Source organism: Staurois parvus, unplaced genomic scaffold (assembly GCF_062004578.1).
Source record: "Staurois parvus isolate SC_StPar_1 unplaced genomic scaffold, SC_StPar_1.0 ptg000704l, whole genome shotgun sequence".
Classification (NCBI taxonomy): Eukaryota; Metazoa; Chordata; class Amphibia; order Anura; family Ranidae; genus Staurois; species Staurois parvus.
The window spans coordinates 6448526-6468006 of record NW_028318500.1 but is presented as its reverse complement, the minus strand read 5'-3'; the positions used below and the strand labels follow the sequence as shown (position 1 = coordinate 6468006).

Genomic DNA, 19481 nt, shown 5'->3' with positions numbered 1-19481 from the left:
ATTTTCATCTTGTGTTTCCAAGACTGGTGGTTCTGGTTTGTCAGATTTGCAAATGAAAGCATTGTTGCAGCTGTGTTACTGGCCATTTTCTTTTATTCTGTTGCAGTCTGCTTTCTGAAAAAAAAAAAAAACAGAATTGGTTCTGCTAAATGGTAAGGGACTGCTGCTAACACCTACCACACCCTAATAGGAATGTGTAGAAACAGTAAAAACATAGGGTGTAACGTTGTTTCTCATATGTAGTGAAGTAAATCAATGTGCTATGTGGTAAGTACTTGTGACATGAAGTGATTACTCCGTGCTATACAACACCTCCCCCCTATCTGTTCCCCTGAAGATGGATAAATGTAGGAGGATAAATACCTAGAAGGATCCCTCCTTCCTATCAGCCACCTATCTACTCAAATTTACCAAGTGTGTCACACTGAATATGCTCGCCGTGCAAAATGAAAGGGTGGATCTGCAAACTACCTCCCTCTTTTGCAACAGATATTACAACATCCAAAAACGTGAATAATATGTAACCAATTGGATATGTGAGTAGTACCTGAGATTTGGTACTACAATACACCTCCCCATGTAACACCATGCATATACAATAGATTGTAACAAACAGTGCAATATACTCTATATATGTTGCAATAAAAATACTGCAGACCACTTTCCCCCTTTGAAAAAGTAATTTACAATATCACAGTGAACATGAAACTACAGTGTACCTCCCCCTATAAAAAACAATCCATTGAAAAAATACACGTAACATAGATCTCAATTAACCACTTGAGCTCCTGAGGATTTACCCCCCTTAATGACCAGGCCTCTTTTTGCTACTTGGCGCTGCACTAATTCAACTGATAATTGCGCGGTCATGCAATGCTGCACCCAAACGAAATGTATGTCCTTTTTTTTCACACAAATAGAGCTTTCTTTCGGTGGTATTTAATCATCTGTGCACTTTTTATTTTTCACGCTATAAACAAAAAAAGGCCAAAAATTTTGAAGAAAAACAATATTTTTTATTTTCAGCTATAAAAAATATATAGTAAACTCAAAGTTGGTTATAAATTTAGGCCAAAATGTATTCTGCTACATGTTTTTGGTAAAAAAAATCCCAATAAGTGTATATTGATTGCTTTGTGTGGAAGTTATAGCGTCTACAAACTATGGTATAAATACTGCAATTTACGCCATTTTTCTGCTATACAGCACTGCGCTAGTTTAACGGACAATTACGCGGTCATGCAATATGGTACATAAATGAAATTTACATCCTTTTTTTCCCAACAAATTGAGCTTTCTTTCGGTGGTATTTGATCGCCTGTGCGGTTTTTATTTTTTGCGCTATAAAAAAAAAGGCTTACAATTTTGAGGAAAAAAAAACAATATTTTGGACTTTTTGCTATAAAACATGTCCAGTAAAAAAAAATGCAAAATTCAAATGTAGTCATAAATTTCTGCCAAAATGCATTCTGCGACATGTCTTTGCTAAAAAAAAAACCCAATATGTGTAAATTAATTGGTTTACGTGAAAGTTATAGCGTTTACAAATGGCGGGAAAGATACTGGGATTTTTAGGGTTTTTTTTATACTGATAATGGCGGCGATCAGCGAATTATGGCGGCGATCAGGGACTTATGGCAGCGACCAGCGACTTATGGCGGGACTGCGGCGGACATTTTGACATTGGGGGGTACTGACTTGGGGTCACTGACATCCCCAAAAACACTAATACAGTGATCAGTGCAAAAAAAAAAAAAACTGACACTGTACTAATGGCACTGGGGAGGAAGGGGTTAACTTTATTTAGCAGGGAAGGGTTATAGGAGTGAGGGGAGTGTTTTACTAGGGGGCAGGGGTGTGTGCTGGGCGGGACAAGGCTGATCGAGAAAGAAAAACTGTTCTTTCTCGATCAGCTCATCCTCGAGCTGTCAGGGAAGTGACAGACAGCACAGCTACTGCAGCTGTGCTCTCTGTCACTGTTTGCCGCCGATCGCTGGGACATAGCCGCTAAGGAGCGGCTGTGACCAGGCGACTGACATCTGCGGCAGAGAACCGCGGGACAAATAGGGCGGCAGCGCGCCTCGCGCGCGCCCCCTATTTGTTTACAAAACACACGTCTTAAAACGTGGTTTTGCCTGTGGGTGCCGCCCTGCCGCCGTATATGTACAGCGGCTGGGCGGCATGCGGTTAATAAATTAAAATAAAAGTGTCCCTATAATTATAGTCCATATTGTATACTCCAATATGCTATGAGTGGATATAATAAACTTGAGCTTCACATGTGCTCCCCCTTTTGACACCGCACTCACCGCAAAGTTAGACCCCTGTTTCCGTGGGTCTAACGCACTTGTTGTAGCTCTCCAGATCACTGCGCACGGACTGTGCTTGACTCCTCAATTCCAAACATACTGGTGTTCCATAGACCGGACCATAAGAGAAAGAAACCCAGGGAATCACTTTGATCTTCCAAATACCGGACCATAAAGAAAGGAGGAAAGCCTCTATAGTGTAAAACCTTTATTGAAAAAATATTGAAGTGCCAAAAACACACTTACATTGTAAAGAGGTGAAATGAGCACTAAAAATGGAACGCCTTGCATTCCACATCCAAACACCTGGAAACCGGAAGTGACATAAGTTAGCCCCGCCCACCACATTTTGTCATCGTGACATCATCAGAAGCGCGTGACATTATCAGGAGAAATACACATATTGGAATTTTTTTTTAGCAAAGACATGTAGCAGAATACGTTGGCCTAAATGTATGAAGAAAATTGTTTTTAATTTTTTTTACTGGACATGCTTAATAGCAAAAAGTCAAAAAGTTTGTTCTTTTTCTCTCAAAATTGTTTTTTTTTTTATAGTGCAAAAAATAAAAACCGCACAGGCGATTAAATACCACAGAAAGAAAGCTCAATTCGTGGAAAAAGGACATAAATTTAATTTGGGTGCAGTGTTGCATGACCGCGCAATTGTCAGTTAAAGTAATGCATTGCAAAAAATGGCCTGGTCAGGAAGGGAGGTAAATCCTCTGGAGGGCAATTTACCTGATCCTTATCACTTATATATCCAAAACAAAAAAAGCTGCATTGTTGCAGCAAAAAGTATTTTATGGGGGAAGGCAGCCGCTGAGTGTGCGGTAATGCTCACATACTGTCGCTAGAGGGCGCTGTTATACGGTTATGTTGACCGAGGCGTCGTGTGACCAAGACAACGAGCGGGAAGTGAAGCGCGGAAGTTGCGGGAGGCGGAGCGGGCGGAACTGGTAGAGTCCGAGTGATAGATGGAGAATCGGTGCGGTGTTGTGAGTGTCGCACTTATTCATGTAGCCGGCACCGACCTCAGGTAATACAGAGCTGATCAACTCTACAAGGGAGTGAATATCACTTTTATCTGACATGTCAGTGGAAAACGAAAGCAGGAGCCGAGCTGTATGTGTGCTGACATGTGACCCATACATGTGGACATTGACAGAGAATGTCTTTCAGGTAGAACATGAATAATCCCGGCAAAGCCAAGTCCCAGCACAGGGGCCCAGCCAAGGCTCCCCGAACCGCTGGTAACGTGAGGCCGGCGAGGAGCGCTCGTCACATTGAGTACCGAGTCACTTATACCTGGAACCGCGGGGGGAGGCTGAAGGAACTGCGAATCAGGTGAGCTACCCATGTTGCTTTCTTCTGGCCTTGGCTGTATATTGGCTTTTTTGGTGCAAAATAAATCAGGTTTAGTAGCGACATTGTCTTGTTTTTCTTTTTTCAATTTAAAGAAATTGACACTATTATTATTATACAGGATTTATATCGCGCCAACAGTTTGCTCAGCGCTTTACAATATAAAGGGAGACAATACAGCAACAATACAGTTCAATACAAGAGGGATAGGAGGGCCCTGCTCCTTGGAGCTTACAATCTAGGAGGGAGGGGCTAGTGGTACAAAAGGTAGTAACTGTGGGGGATGGACTGGTTGGAAGAGTAGAAGATTCCAGTATTAGCTGAGGGCAGGATAGGCGTCCCTGAAAAGATAGGTTTTCAGAGATCGCCTAAAAGTGAGCAGAGTAGGCGATAGTCTGATAAATTGGGGTAGAGAGTTCCAGAGGATGGGGGAAGCCAGGGAGAAGTCCTGGAGATGAGCATGGGAGGAGATAAGGGAACTAGAGAGTAGGAGGTCTTGTGAGGAGCGGAGAGGACAATTTGGGTGATATTTGGAGACAAGATTGGTGATGTAATTTGGGGCAGAGTTATAAATGGCTTTATACGTTTATTGTTAGTGTTTTGAATTTTATCCGTTGGGCAACGGGAAGCCAGTGGAGGGATTGGCAGAGAGGGATGGCAGATATGGAATGGGAAGCCAGTGGAGGGATTGGCAGAGAGGGATGGCAGATACGGAATGGGAAGCCAGTGGAGGGATTGGCAGAGAGGGATGGCAGATACGGAATGGGAAGCCAGTGGAGGGATTGGCAGAGAGGGATGGCAGATATGGAATGGGAAGCCAGTGGAGGGATTGGCAGATATGGAATGGGAAGCCAGTGGAGGGATTGGCAGAGAGGGATGGTAGATATGGAATGGGAAGCCAGTGGAGGGATTGGCAGAGAGGGAAGGCAGATACGGAATGGGAAGCCAGTGGAGGGATTGGCAGAGAGGGATGGCAGATACAGGACGGTTAGTAAGGTGGATGAGTCTGGCAGTAGCATTCATGATAGACTTGAGTGGGGATAGCCTGCGACGAGATAGGCCAATGAGGAGGGAGTTACAATAGTCAAGGCGAGATATAACAAGGGACTGAATAAGTTGCTTAGTGGTTTCCGAGGTTAGGAACGGGCATATATTGGAGATGTTGCGGAGGTGAAGTCTACAAGATTTGGACAGTGATTGGATTTGGGGGTGAAAGGAGAGATGGGAGTCTAGGATTACACCTAGTACCCTGGCATGAGGGGAGGGACTGATGATTGTGTTATTGATCTTGATGGAGAAGTCAAGGGAGGGGGCACGGGCTGGGGGGAATACTAAGAGCTCAGTTTTGGAAAGATTGAGTTTGAGGAAGTGGAGTGACATCCATGCCGATATGTCACTTAGTAAATAATATACTAAATAAAATAATCCATACACATCCACTACTTTGAGGAATTTGACCCCCCCTCCATTTTTATTATTATTTTTTTTTTAATCCCCTCTTACTTGATGCTGAGATGGCTGCAGTTGAGATACTCATCTACACAGAGGATCCAGCGCTGTCCCACTGAGATCCTCTTCTCTGCTGCCGCTGCCTGCATGTTCTTTTGTGACATCATCAGGAGGCACCTGGAGCACCAAACATCACGCTATTCACTAAGGCTACTTTCACACTGATCCGCTGCAAAAACACATAGGCGTTTTTACCATGCTTTTGCCGCGCTTTCTGAGGGTTTTTAACCCCTTGGTGCCGGCGCCTTCCGGCCCTTTAAGGGTTCCAGGTGGCGGGGTGGGGTTTTAGGGTCATGTGACTGCTGTGATTCGCTGTCACGGCGGTCACATGATCGGGAAAGGTCCCGATCGAAAGAGGAGATCGGGACCTTTCCGTGAGTACCAAACGTGTGCTGGGAGCGCAAAGGGCACGTGCTCTCAGCACTTATGTTTTTTTGTAATAGAACGCAAATGCCCAGCGCCAAGAGGTTAAAGAACACGTGACTTAAAAACTGCACCAAAAAGGTTTCTCAGAGGAGAGATTTTTTTTCATTGATTTCAATGGGAAGAGGCGTCTCTGGGGCGTTTTTTTTTTAACTTCCCAAAGATGCTGCAAGCAGGAGTTTTTACACCGCACTGCAAGCTCAGTGTGAAAACATACATAGATATACATTCACATACATAGGAAAGTGTTTTCTTCAGCTTTTAAGCACTTTTATTTTTTAACTCAAAAACACTACAAAAACTCCTCAGTGTGAAGGTAACCTTATGGATTAACCACTTGCAGTCAGGGCCCCAAGTGCCTCCTGAGATATGAACGTCACATATCCCAAGAGGCGCCAGTTGCACTAACAGCATTCGCCTAGGTGAATGGTGGAGGGTGGGCCAAAACAAAACTATAAAAAAATCGCAATATATGTACTACGGAGGGTGGGCAGATTGCAGACAAGCCATGACACACAAATGAGCGAAAATCCGCTTTAATGGCCCTGTAAACTATTTTTCATTAACCACTTGCCATCCTGAGGATTTACCCCCCTTAATGCTATTCGGCACTGCACTATTTCAACTGATAATTGCGCGATCATGCAATGCTGTACCCAAACTAAATTTCCGTCCTTTTCTTCAAACAAATAGAGGTTTCTTTTGGTGCTATTTGATCACCTGTGTGCTTTTTATTTTTCACTCTATAAACAAAAAAAGTCCAAAAATTTTGAAGAAAAACAATATTTTTTATTTTTGGCTATAAAGAATATATAGTAAACTCAAAGTTAGTCATGAATTTAGACCAAAATGTATTCTGCTACATGTTTTTGGTTAAAAAAATCCCAATACGTGTATATTGATTGCTTTGTGTGAAAGTTATAGCGTCTACAAACTATGGTATAGATAATGGAATTTACACAGCTTTTACTTTCTGACTGCTCATCACATTTCTTGAGGTGCTAAAATACCAGGACAGTACAAACATCCCCAAATTACCCCTTTTCGGAAAGTAGACACCCTAAGCTATCAGCTGAGAGGCATATTGAGTCCATGGAAGATTTTTCTTTTTTTTCCTCAAGTTTTTGGAAAATGACAAAAAATTTTTCTTTTTTTTTTACACAAAGTTGTCATTTAAATGATATATTTCTCACACAAGCCATGGGTAGATGTGGAATTACACCCCAAAATACATTCTGCTACTTCTACCAAGTATGGGGATACCACATGTGTGAGACTTTTTGGGAGCCTAGCTACATACAGGAGCCGCCATTGGCCACCTACCAGGAAATGCAGAATCATGTATATGCGTGATCCTACACACAGGGGCCACCCTGTGGCAGTAAATGTACTGTGGGAGGTCCTTAAGTGGTTAAATCAATTTCCTACATTGTTTCTCTGCCTCCTCGTAATGTCTTCTGTGAGCTACCGAACCTCTCCTTTTCCCTTGCACTTTTGTTTGGAACCAGCAGTGCATGTTAGTTGCAATCCTATACACTGCTCAACGTACACTACAAATCCCACAGTCCATTTCAGGAGCAAGCAAGAGAAGGTGGCTTTGTTCCTTCATACAGTGAGACCATGGAGAATAAATGTAGTTACCCTCTAACAGGAAATCAGATCTCGGCTGTAAAAAATAACCATTGGAGTGGTTGTAGACTCTTCCATGTGGCTGGCCTCTGGCGGTGCACAGAGATGGAGCGGGTCCTCCTATATAGGTTGTGCCTGTTTGTCTGCAGTCTTCTTTTCTCTGCAGTTGTTCAAAGTGCTGAATTTATACAGCTTGTCTGAGAGTTTAGAAAAAAGGGAGCGGGGAGCTGAAGTTGCACATTGCATAGCTCAGTGAGGAGAGCTCTGAGAACTGATTGGAGGGATGAGAAACACCCCCTTCACACAGCTCACAGGAACAGAGCTGAGGCTGTGAATCTGCTGGAGGTCTCTCCCCTGTCACCTTTGAACTCTCTTGGTGTCCGGAAAACTTGTCAGGGGTGGCTTGTGCGGGTGACGGGGGGAGGGTGGGAGCGGACAGGCGTCACACTTGGTGCTCTGGATTGGGTCAGGTGCACGCTGTGCTTTGTTCATATTTCATATCTGAGGTTTACAACCACTTTAAGGCCTTTTGACATCACTGAGTTGCTTTAAAAAAGGGGGGAAAAAAAAAAGGAAGTTGGAGGAGGCAGTGAGCAATAGAAGGTACTTTTTAAGTGATTGTAAGGGTCTTTTTTTTTTTTTTTTGCTTACCTGCTCTGTGGAAAGTAGTCCCATACTACATCTTCTGGAGTCTCCCCACTGGCGATCTTCACTTCTTCTTCCAACGAGTGCCCCCCTCAAAAAGCTGTGTATTAAGCCCCCTCAGGCAGGCTGGCTACCTCACGCTCCCTTCTCACAGGATTTGACTGACAGCAGCAGGAGCCTATGGCTTCCGCTGCTGCCTGTGTCTCCTTTGAGACCAGGAAGAGAGGAGAGCGGGGCTGCAGATGTGACAGCCCTACATCAGTGGAGTCAGGTAAGTGTTTAGGGACAAGGGGGTGGGGGAAGAGGTAGTCGAGCATTTTTTTTTTTTTTTTTTACCTTAATGCATTCAAATGCTAAGACTTTAGAACCATATTAAGTTAGGAATGCATTCTTGAAAATATACTGTATACATTTCTTAAACCAGCATTTCATGTCACTTGAAGTAGCCAAAGCTTGCTAATTGTGGATGAAACCTGCCTAATATGACCAACTTCCTCTCTACAGACACCTGGCTAGAAAGTTTCTGTACCTTTGGATAAGAAGGACATTTGGAAGGGTTCTGCCATCCACTGCTAGGTAAATATATGCTTACTTTTGCCATTCCCATTCCTGTAAATTGTGTGTTTTACTTTGAAATTATAATGGAGCCTATTTCAGCAATGCAGGTCCACACTTCCATTGGGTGCTACTTTTCATCTTTTTAAAACTTTCCTATTTTCCTCCTTTGGCCAGCCCCATTACTGCTCCCACAATCTTTCTGTGTCAGGGTGGCCCCTTACTCTTACAGTGTGCTGTTAAGCTGCCCTTGCATGTACACTCCTGGCTGGCTGTGTCGCACTGTGCTGTGTGCATTAATGCACACACATGTTATGGCAAGCCCCAACTCCACCTGCTCCCTCCTTCAAGCTAATTGAGGGACGGCGGCTGGCGTCTGCACTCAACATTAGTTCAGGGAGCATGCATGTACACTTATGGCCAGTTGTGTCCTTCTGTGCTGTGTGCATAAATGCACAAAGACCATGTTATGGCAAGCCTTTTCTCTACACCACCTCCTTCAAGCTGATTGAGGGACAGCAGCTGGCATCTGTGCTCAATATCAGTTCAGGGAACTGCTCTGATGCTCCCGAGGCCAGTGGTGGTGCATGGAGAAAAAAACAAGTTTTTGCACGTGCAGTGAATTGGGTGCTGGTATTTATTATAAAAAAAGGGTTATGGTTTCACATTGCCATAAGAGTATATGAGGCCCATTCAAACTTCTCTGTTCCTCTTTAATGCGTTAACCCCTTCACGCCTAAGGATTAAAACAAATCTAAATGCCTAAGCACAATTTTGCAACATTGACAGGTGTTTGTAAAACCGTACATAGCATCACAATACTTTGTACATCCGGGTGAATTATACCTTGTTTTTTTTCAGGACAAATTGGGCTTTCATTTGGTGGTAAATGGTATTGGATATCTCCTAATATTTTTTTTTTATTATTATCAAAGGAAAACCGGCCCAAAATAGTAAAAAAAAAAATCATTCTTTTTTTTTAGCTGTGTGTTTCTTGTTACTACCATAACCTACCGCCAAAGAACAACCCAAAATAAATTCTCCAGCTCTTGGCGATCGCAGCGATATCATATATGTGTATGTTATTTGTTGTTTGTACCCGCAGTACAGCCCAGAAACAATAGTGCGAATTTTGTTTTGGTATTTTACTTAAAACACACTGACACCAAATGTTTTTTTTTAAATCCTGACCTTTGACCCTGACCCAAACACTTATGCAGGCCATAGACGGGGAGAAAAACGGCCGATTTTTCTTTTAAAAAACGAAAAATCGGTCGTTCAAGCGGCCGACGTTACCAGCAATGGTAAAAAAAAATTGGCCGATTTTCATCCCGTCTACAGCTGGCAAAAAGTGTCCCTGCAGAGAGCTCTGCTATTTCTCTGACAGTTCTTTGACATCTATAGCGGTTGCAACAATGTATCTATTTGTATCCATTTAGGATACAGATGTTTTTATTCGGAAACAAATAGATACATTGTTGCATCTGCTGTAAATGTCAAGGAACTGTCAAAGAAATAGCGGAGCTCTCTGCAGGGACACTTTTTGCTGGACTGGAATTCCTCTTATTTTTCATCCCTCTTCTTCTTCTTCCTCCTCCTCCCTCCTCCCTCCTCTCCCCAATTTGCCCATCATTGCCGCGAAAATCGGCCGCTTTTTTTTCCAGCTTTACCGATAAAAAAACATCTGCCAAAATACAGAAAAACGGCCGAACAAATAGCCCACTAACGATCCGAAAATCAGCCGATTTTATTTTCGGCCGAAAAATCGGCCGATTTTCGACCCATCTATGGCCTGCATAACTCTGGCACAGAACTAGATCAATCCTTGATCTAGGTATTTTTTCTTTATTTTTTTTATATTTATTTATTTATTTTTTTATTTTTTTTTTTTACAAACATTTTTTTTCTCTCTATGCCAGGAGTTGGAGAGATAAACTGTATCTATCTCTTCTATTCTTAGAGAGAAAAAAAAGGGAGCCAAGCTGTACAGTGACTGATCACTGTGATAGCCAATCAGAGGCTATCACGTGACCCGGAATCGGGAGAACCAGGTCCTGACCGTTAGAACGGGACCCGGTGCTCTCAGTGACATCGTGGTCTGTTCTGGGAGTGCACCGTGCAGCGCGCTCCCAGCAGAAAGACAGGTACGCAAATATGCGGCCCCGCGGAAAAAAGCCCAGTTCTGTGAGGCCGCATTTTCGTGCATTGTCACACTGCATCAAGTAGAATGCTGCATATCCATTTTTTTTCAAATAACTTTATCAAAGGTTTTATTGATACACAGACAACAAAACTAAACAAAAGAAAAACCAAAAACTCAGATGAGTACAAAATAAGACCGTAAAGTCTAGCATGTGGCTCCTCCCATAATACTATGGTAATCATACTTACACTGTATCATTCTGAAATCAAAGTAACAAAATGATAGCAATATATCATATCCTACCAACAAGATTGCCATATATCAGATAAGCTAAGAGTGGTGAAAAAGAAACACTTCTGCCATGATTAACCATTAGATCGGTGAGGCATAACAAGTAATGTAACAGTCAATCCATCCTAATAGAGAGTAGGGGCTAGCACACTTCTGAGCCTATAGTTAAGACCTAATGTACCTTACAAAGAGTACCTTTCTGCCTCATAGCTAGGTCATATAGTTTGAGACAGCCTTGCACAATCCTCCTCTAAGGAGATACAAAATACTTAATATTGTTAGCATTGCAGTAATCGCAGGGATATAAGGGCTAGTGCTGCTGTCCTTTGGCCGGAACGCAGGCAAACCGCTGCAGACGTTCTATGGCTTCATTGCTCCTGTCTCGTGAAGCACGAGGAGGGAGAGGATCAGTGCTATCTTGGCTGCTCCGGTCCAGTGCCCCAGCCTCTTCTCTGTTTCATCTAGTGATGGCTCTGGTCATGGGACACCACTGCAGGTTGGATCAAGAGATGGATCAGGTAAGCAGGGACCCAGAGCACTGTAGCTAGACTCTGTGAGGGTTCTGTAAGGCTGATGACAAGCAGATTTTCAGAGGCAGCTAGGATCTCAACATTCTCTCACATCGTCAGCTTGGCCACACCCTTCATATCCATTTTTTTATTCCATTCTTGACCCATTAAAAATGAATGAGCTACCGTAAGTCAACACATTGCACAACTCACAGCAATGTACACAAAAATGGCAAACTGATTCTTGCCTAAAGCATATCTCAATACAAAAGTTTTTTGCTAGTTTTGGATAGAGTAGGAAATGGTTGAAACCCCTAGAATTTGTTTTTTTTCTCTCCTTTGACCCACCTGGGAGATTTTCCTTCACTTCCTATCTCAAAAGGCAACTGGAAGTGAGAAGAGATCTCTTGATAGTAAAGGACAGTTGTCACCAAACAGATTTTCTCCTCTATTCCTGTTCTAATGATAACGAAAATTTTAGGTTTTTTTCCTCACTTCCATACTTGGTGGGAATGGTCACCAGGACATGGAGAGGATTATTATTATTATACAGTATTTATAAAGCGCCAATAGTTCGCTCAGCGCTGTACATTACAAAGGGGGACAGAACATGTGACAGAACAATACAATGCAAAACATGAGGGGATTGAGGGCCCTGCTCTTTCGAGCTTACAATCTAGGAGATAAATCTTTCTAGCGGGAACAAAAAAAACAGTTAAACCACGACAGAGATCTTAACCCTTTCCTGCTCTATCCAAAATGAAGGTGACTAATGATACAATTTAGAGTAGAACTATAGGCAAAACGTTTTTTTTTTCCAATTTTGGATAGCGTTAAGGAGGGTTTTAACCACTGTCAGATCTTTTTTCGCCATCGGGGTCCCATTGGGGAGATTTACCTTCACTTCCTGTTTCATAGCCAAAACAGGAAGTGAGAGGAAATACCAATGAGAACCAGTGTGCCCAATGGAAGATTTCCCCTCTGTTTTCTGGGAACAACCCAAAATTGTAGGGTTTTCTTTTACTTTCACTTTTATTGATCATGTTAAACAGGACAAATAAAGTGGGTGAAATCTAGCCACAGAGCTGTACAATACAGAATAATTATTATTATATTATTATACAGTGTTTATATAGCGCCAACAGTTTACTCAGCGCTGTACATTGCAATGGGAGACAATACACGTACATACAGTACAATAAAAACACAATGCGATACACGAGGGGTTCGAGGGCCCTGCTCCTTGGAGCTTACAATCTAGTAATACCAAAAAGAATCAGTGTTCCCATAGAGCTCAGCCTTCGGATATGACCAGTAGCACCACATAAAAAAAATACAAATATACAATGAACAATAAAGCAGTCAGAGGGTAGCCAGACAAAGTATTAATTACCCATTAATTAACGGCTACGTATAAGTTTTATCTTATATGACAAACCTAAAAAAAACCGTATACAAAAACTAGAAAAAAAAGATAAAATGTGGAAAGAAAAAGGGGGGGGGGGGAGTAGGGAAAGGGTGAGAAGAAAGTGTATCATTGAGAACTGTGAGATACATCAGAGCATTACCCCCAATGGGGGTACCGAGCATTCCGAGATCCATTAGCAAAATAGGTGTGATAGGCTTGAGAAGATGAGAAAGCCGTCCAATAAAACCAAGTCATCTATTGCTGTTCCTCCCTTCACTTCAAGGCCACAGTAAGGTCCTCCATCAACTGAGTTTCCACAATTACAGGAAACCATTGAGCTAGCAAGAGAGGTTCAGTACACTTCCACTGTTGAGCTACAGAGACCCTAGCTGCGTTAATCAGATGGACCAACAAAAACTTTCTTTAATGATGCCTGGACATCGGGGTCAGATGTAATAAGAAGGCCTCAGGGTGGTCTTCAAGCCGGAAATCTTTGAGTTCATAGATCGTATTTGGACTTTCTCCCAAAAAGGGCAGATAAGCTTGCACTGCCAAAAAATATGCTATAACTTTCCCTGCTCTTGACTGCACCGCCAACACAACAGCGACACTGCCAGGAAGATTTTATTCAACACTATAGGTACTGTATACCATCTGGTCGATAATTTGTACCCAGCCTCTTGAAACCTGTTCAAAATTGTAGTAATGCTTCCCTTTACAAACAAGTCACGGTGCTGAAGAAACCATAGGCACAGGCGAAACACATTGACTTCCCTACTGTATAGTAACACTTTTTGATAATAACTATTCCATATGGCTATATGTACTACACAATATGTAAAGAGTTAATGCCAGGAATGATCCCCTTTTTGAAAGGGTGTCCTGGATCTCATGTTTATCTTGTTTATTATGGTCTTTATGTAAATAAAATTGTAACTTTTCAACATGATAGTTTGGTCTCTCGCTGTGTCTACAAAATCCGTAATTTTGGCCATACAACCCTTGTCCAGCATTAGATATGTAACTGAGATTAGTTTTGAACTTTCCTTCAATTAGTTTAAGGTCATGTCCCTGTGTTCTTGATTTTGGTTTCATGTTGAAAATCCTGCTCTCGTGAACCTTATTCACAACCTTTTGTCTGGCACTTTTTTTTTCTGTATATATTGGATGTGGCACTAGGAAGCTCAATATTTTGCATATATTATATTTTAAGTTTTTTTTTTTTTTTTTTTTGTATGTGGCTATTTACAGAAATAACTTCATAATATCTCTTTAGACATCATTATTCCCATGGCTTGCTGCGCTTCTGCTTTGTCCAGTGGAAGGAGGAATGGTGGATAGCATGTAAAGAGTGGAGGCTTGGAGTTCGAGCTGACTGCCATTACAGGTAATAGGGTTTTGGGTGTGTATTCCTTTTATGTGGACTTTTTTGCTACTTAACGCGACGCTACCAAACGTGAACTATACCAACCAAGAGAAATAGCATATAAACAATAACCAGAAAAACTGTGCTAAAATGCGTTATAAAATGTTTAAATGAATGAAATATAATCTATTGCTGCCACCTCTAAAATATTTAATACAAACAACGTATCCTCTAAGTCAGGGCTTCAAATTTCGAGTCTAGACCTACTAGCCAGGCACAAACCTTACTCTCCACCAGTTGCCCCACCTAACCTTGCCCAGGTCCACCTCCAACCCCACCCCCTGCCCCAACCACGCCCCTTAAAGCTTAAGAAATTAAATTTTTCTTTACAATAAACTTTATTATAAAGAACTTTAATTTCATAAGCTTTAACCACTTGCCTACCGGGCAGGTATACCCCCTTCTTTACCAGGCCAATTTTCAGCTTTCAGCGCTGTCGCACTTTGAATGAGAATTGCGCGATCATGCAAGATTGTACCCAAATGAAAGTTTTATCATTCTTTTCTCACAAATAGAGCTTTCTTTTGGTGGTATTTAATCGCAGCTGGGCACTTTACTTTTTGCGCTGTAAACAAAAAATGCAAAAATTTGAAAAAAAAAAAGTTTCTTTGTTTTCTATTATAAAACTTTTCAAACAGGTAATTTTTCTCCTTCACTGATGTGCGTTGATGAGGCAGGACTGATGGGCACTAATAGGCGGCACTGATAGGCAGCACTGATGGGAACTGATAGGCAGCACTAATGAGGTGGCATGGATAGGCGGCACTGATAGGCAGCACTAATGAGGTGTCACGATAGGCGGCACTGATAGGTGGCACTGACTGGCATCACTGCTGGGCACTGACTGGTGGCACTGCTAGGCATTGACTGGCACAACTTCTGGGCACTGACTGGCACAATCACTGGGCACTAACTGGCAGCACTGCTGGGCTGCACAGGTGGCTGGGCACAGGTGGGCGCACTGCTGGGCACAGGTGGGCGCACTGCTGGGCACAGGTGGGCGCACTGCTGGGCACAGGTGGGCGCATTGCTGGGCACAGGTGGGCGCACTGCTGGGCGGAACTGGTGGGTGGCACTGCTGGGCACCGATCATCAGTGCTCTAATGATCGGTGCCGATCCCTGCTATGGCAATTGCCGGTTCTCGGCAGGACTTCCCTCACGCTCTGACAGCATGAGGAAAGTGCAGCCGAGAACCGGAAATTGCATTTCCTGGTAATCAGCGTGTCATTGGACACGGCTGATCACTTGGTAAAAGGCCGCTGTGATTGGCCTTTTACCACTTCACGTGATCAGCTGTGTCCTTGGACACCGCGATCACAGAGATCGCCGGGTGCGTGCCCCCGGGGGCGCGCAGGAGAGCATGTTCTGGGAGGACGTCTATGACGCCCTCCCAGAGCTGGCCGGCCGCAGTGTAGCCGTCATTCGGCTATCTGCGGTCGGCAGGTGGTTGAGAGATAGAGGGTATAGAGAGAGGGAGGGAGGTCAGAGAGAGGGGGTGAGAGAGAGGGGGGAGTCAGAGGGGGGGGGGGGGGTGAGAGGGAGTGGCGTCATAGAGAGGGGGGGTGTGAGAGACCCCTAGCCTGTCCCTGTCTGCAGTTCCTCCTGGGCCTCCTTGTTCCAGTACCCATTTGCTGTGTGTGATGCTCAGTACGATGCCTTCCATGCCAGCAGGATGTGCATGATAGCCAGCAGCGGGCAGGGTCTGTTCTTGCTCTTGGTGAGGACAGGAGGGGCTCTACTCCTTCCAGTGAATCTATATGATGTGAGATTTAGCGGTCCCTGACTGCCTGCACCTCCAGTTCGTCCCCATTCTCTGGGATCCCGATAAGTCTGTCTTCTGGTCCGGGGAGCAGAGAGGAGGTTGTGTGAGGGGGTGCGCATGCGCCCAACACCACTATAGCAACATCTGACACCGGAGTGGCCATCGGATAAAGACAGCTAGACGCGCCACAGGTCACAAGTACTGGGGGAGAACCTCATACAGTACAGTTGATAGGTAAAAGAAAAGGGAGTGATAGAAGGTGCAGGAACAGTCAGTAATGGGCAAGGAGTAGCCAACAATAACACTCGCCCCCATGTTATTTCCACTCTTCAAATGCAAGCAGGCGTGTGGAAATTTTAAGCTCTGCTCTAAGTGATTCAGTAACGCAAAATATCATAAACATAAATTTCAGAGTGAAAACTCATACAAGTGTAAAAAGTCCAAAGAAAAATCCTTTTTTATTCCAAAATGATTCAGTTTTTTTAAATAAAATCACCACGTGAGTAAGATATATAGTGTCCCCCTCTCGGGTGTGCATTCCCCACGTGGATATGCCTCCCAATCTCATGGTTGGCTTAATCGCTTATGAGATGTTATTCACAAGACAATCAACTTATAAACTGGATGACAAACACCTCCTCCAATTCACCACAATATCTTATTCCAGGATATTCCAATGACATAACATAGATATGGATAAATGGTTGGTATACAGGTGCTATGTGATCGTCTCTCAAATGGCCATGTAAAAGACAAAAAAACCAAAGTAACCCCTATGGTAGAGTATAAAACAGCTCCTTTATTGCCTCAAATAGACAGCCACTTAAAAGCTAGAAATGATAATCAAGCCCAATGAGGTTGCAGATAAGGAAACCAGCTAAGTGAACTATGGAAATCACTGCAGTACTCTCAGCACCACCGAGTTCCACAAAATGGCACCAATCTTTTCACTTCCGGTTCTGATCGTGTCACTTCCGGTTGCCACACAGTCACGCCCTGACGTGTTTCGTCATATCCGACTTACTCATAGGGGTGGCTGTGCGGTGCGGAACTCCTTCTTTATACCCCCTCCCATCACGACGTTACCGCCATTGATAGGCCAATGGTAATCCTCCCAAACTCCCACCCGTGATCTGGCAGAACACTACCTCAATCTAAGATGGATAGAAGGGCAAACTAAATCTGTATGTAAACTGACTACCCAGCTTACATCTATAGTTAACCCATAAAAGTACTACATTTTGCAACATCCTTGGGTGGAACAACAACAAAATGACATGCTTACATAATAATGGTGAATCTAACATAGAACATTAAGATTCATAGTATAAATTCACTAACAGTAAAAATTAGCAATAAAATATTTTTTTTATAGCATTGATTAATTACAATATCGCACAAAACAAAAAATATAATTAATAAAAAATATTACAATTAAAATATCAAAACATAATACATATTAAATTATAAAATAAAAAAAATGAATAAAAATAAAATATAAAAATAATAAACACCCTACAAGGACCCTTTAAACCAATTATTCTAATAAATACCAGTCCACACATGGTGCCAGTCCCAAAAAGCAAGGAATGAGCCCCAAAGTCAATACAGGCTCACAATTTAAATCTAGTTCAATATTGAGACCACCAGGCATCAAAGATTTCAACAAATAAATCCATTTAGTTTCTCTTTTAGAAAGATCCCTTACTCTATTAGACCCCCTCCATGACGGTGAGACCCAATCAACCTCCCAAAATTTCATTTTAGAGGGGTCTTTATTGTGGTAACAAGCAAAATGCTCAGACACACTATGATATGCATAACCCTTTCCTAAAATGTTTAATATGCTCAGCTATTCTCACATTCACATGCACCTGTATACCAACCATTTATCCATATCTATGTTATGTCATTGGGATATCCTGGAATAAGAGATATTGTGGTAATTTGGAGGAGGTGTTTGTCATCCAGTATATAATTTGATCGTCTTGTGGATAACATCTCTTATGCGATTTAAGCCAACCATGAGAATACGAGGCATATCCATGTGGTGAGTGCACACCCGAGAAGGGGACACAATATATCTTACGTGGTGATTTTATTTGAAGAATCTGAATCATTTTGGGATAACAAAAGGACTTTTCTTTTGACGTTTTTCACTTGTATGAGTTTTTACTCTGAAATTTATGTTTATTGTATTTTGTGCTACTGAATCACTTAGAGGATATGTTGTTTATACCAACCAAGAACCTACCTGTAAAGAACAGAGAAAATATTTTTCCTACTGCCTGCACAACATAAGTTCATTCTATTAATGATAAATGGTGCTCCGCACTCACACTTCTGGGGGTGTCCATTTCCACTGTTCCCCACTACCCTCACTGGTTCCTCCTGCTGGCTTCCATGTCATGAGAGACCAGTAAGCTCTTCGGGGGGACTATAAAGAACAATCCTTCTGAAAATGTGTGTGCAAGACGACTTTGGGGGACCATTTCTCATGAATAGAGCAGAGTTCAGTGGCATGGGTAGCGGGAAGCTAGGTATTCTCTCTGTTCTTTAGAGGTATGTGTCTGCGTGATATAGTTTATGTATGGCACAGGGTTGCTATAAAGCTCAACTCCTGCCAAAGCATTTTATTTTGTTTTGGATAGAGCAGAGAAAAGTCAGAGCCTCTCTCAGGTCTTTGTTAGGGAGATTAGTAAGGAGAGGAAGTGATGAAAAATCTCTCAAATAGGGACATACAAAAACCGTTAGTGGAGAAAGGTTACAACTACTAACAATGGTTTTTATTGCTGCTATTGCCTTCCTGTCTAGGTGTAAACAGATCACCCTCATTTCTTTTATATTGGTCAAAGGGACAGGGAAAATTTCCCCAGTGGGATCACAGATAGAAATAAAACCCTGACAGAAATTATAACTCTTCTCTGCTCTGTCCAAAGCAAAAAATGGTTGGAGGTGAGCGATAATTGACCCTTCTCTTAAAGTTCATAAGAGGACAAACCATTACCTTGTGGTATGTGCAGTCTCTGTATTCAGTAGGATACAAATAATGATTGTTGCCTTCCTTTGGCCTATACTAGGCCTGTTCTAGCTTCAGGATGTACAGTGTTTCTAGGAGGCATGCTTAAGTGGACCTTTCAGGCTTATTCATTTTTATCTTCTAATTTTCCTGACAGGTTTCTGGGTTTGAAATATAATGATCTATTATTTCTATTTTGACAGTTGACTTTCTAATTCCCGTGCATGTAAACATAGTGGAATGTGAAGGTATCACTTTGAACTGTTTTACATACACTATATTGCCAAACGTGTTGGGACTTTTACACGCACATGAACTTTAATGGCATCCCAGTCTTAGTTAATAGGGTTCAATACTGAGTTGGCCCACCCTTTGCAGCCATAACAGCTTCAACTCTTCAGTGAAGGCTGTTCACAAGGTTTAGGAGTGTGTCTATGGGAATGTTTGACCATTTTTCCAGAAGTGCATTTGTGAGGTCAGGCACTGATGT

At 42.6% G+C, this 19481-nt stretch overlaps 1 protein-coding gene across 1 annotated transcript in view; it reads left to right on the top strand.

Moving 5' to 3' along the window:
• Window positions 1-3218: 3218 nt before the first annotated feature.
• Window positions 3219-19481, top strand: part of SFI1 (SFI1 centrin binding protein) — a 65339-nt gene continuing 49076 nt past the window's right edge. Inside the window, exons 1-4 of the mRNA XM_089653256.1 lie at window positions 3219-3345; window positions 3489-3653; window positions 8382-8453; window positions 14060-14170. Coding sequence (XP_089509382.1) covers window positions 3496-3653; window positions 8382-8453; window positions 14060-14170 — 341 coding nt within the window. The 5' untranslated portion in view covers window positions 3219-3345; window positions 3489-3495. The remainder of the gene's footprint in view (window positions 3346-3488; window positions 3654-8381; window positions 8454-14059; window positions 14171-19481) is intronic.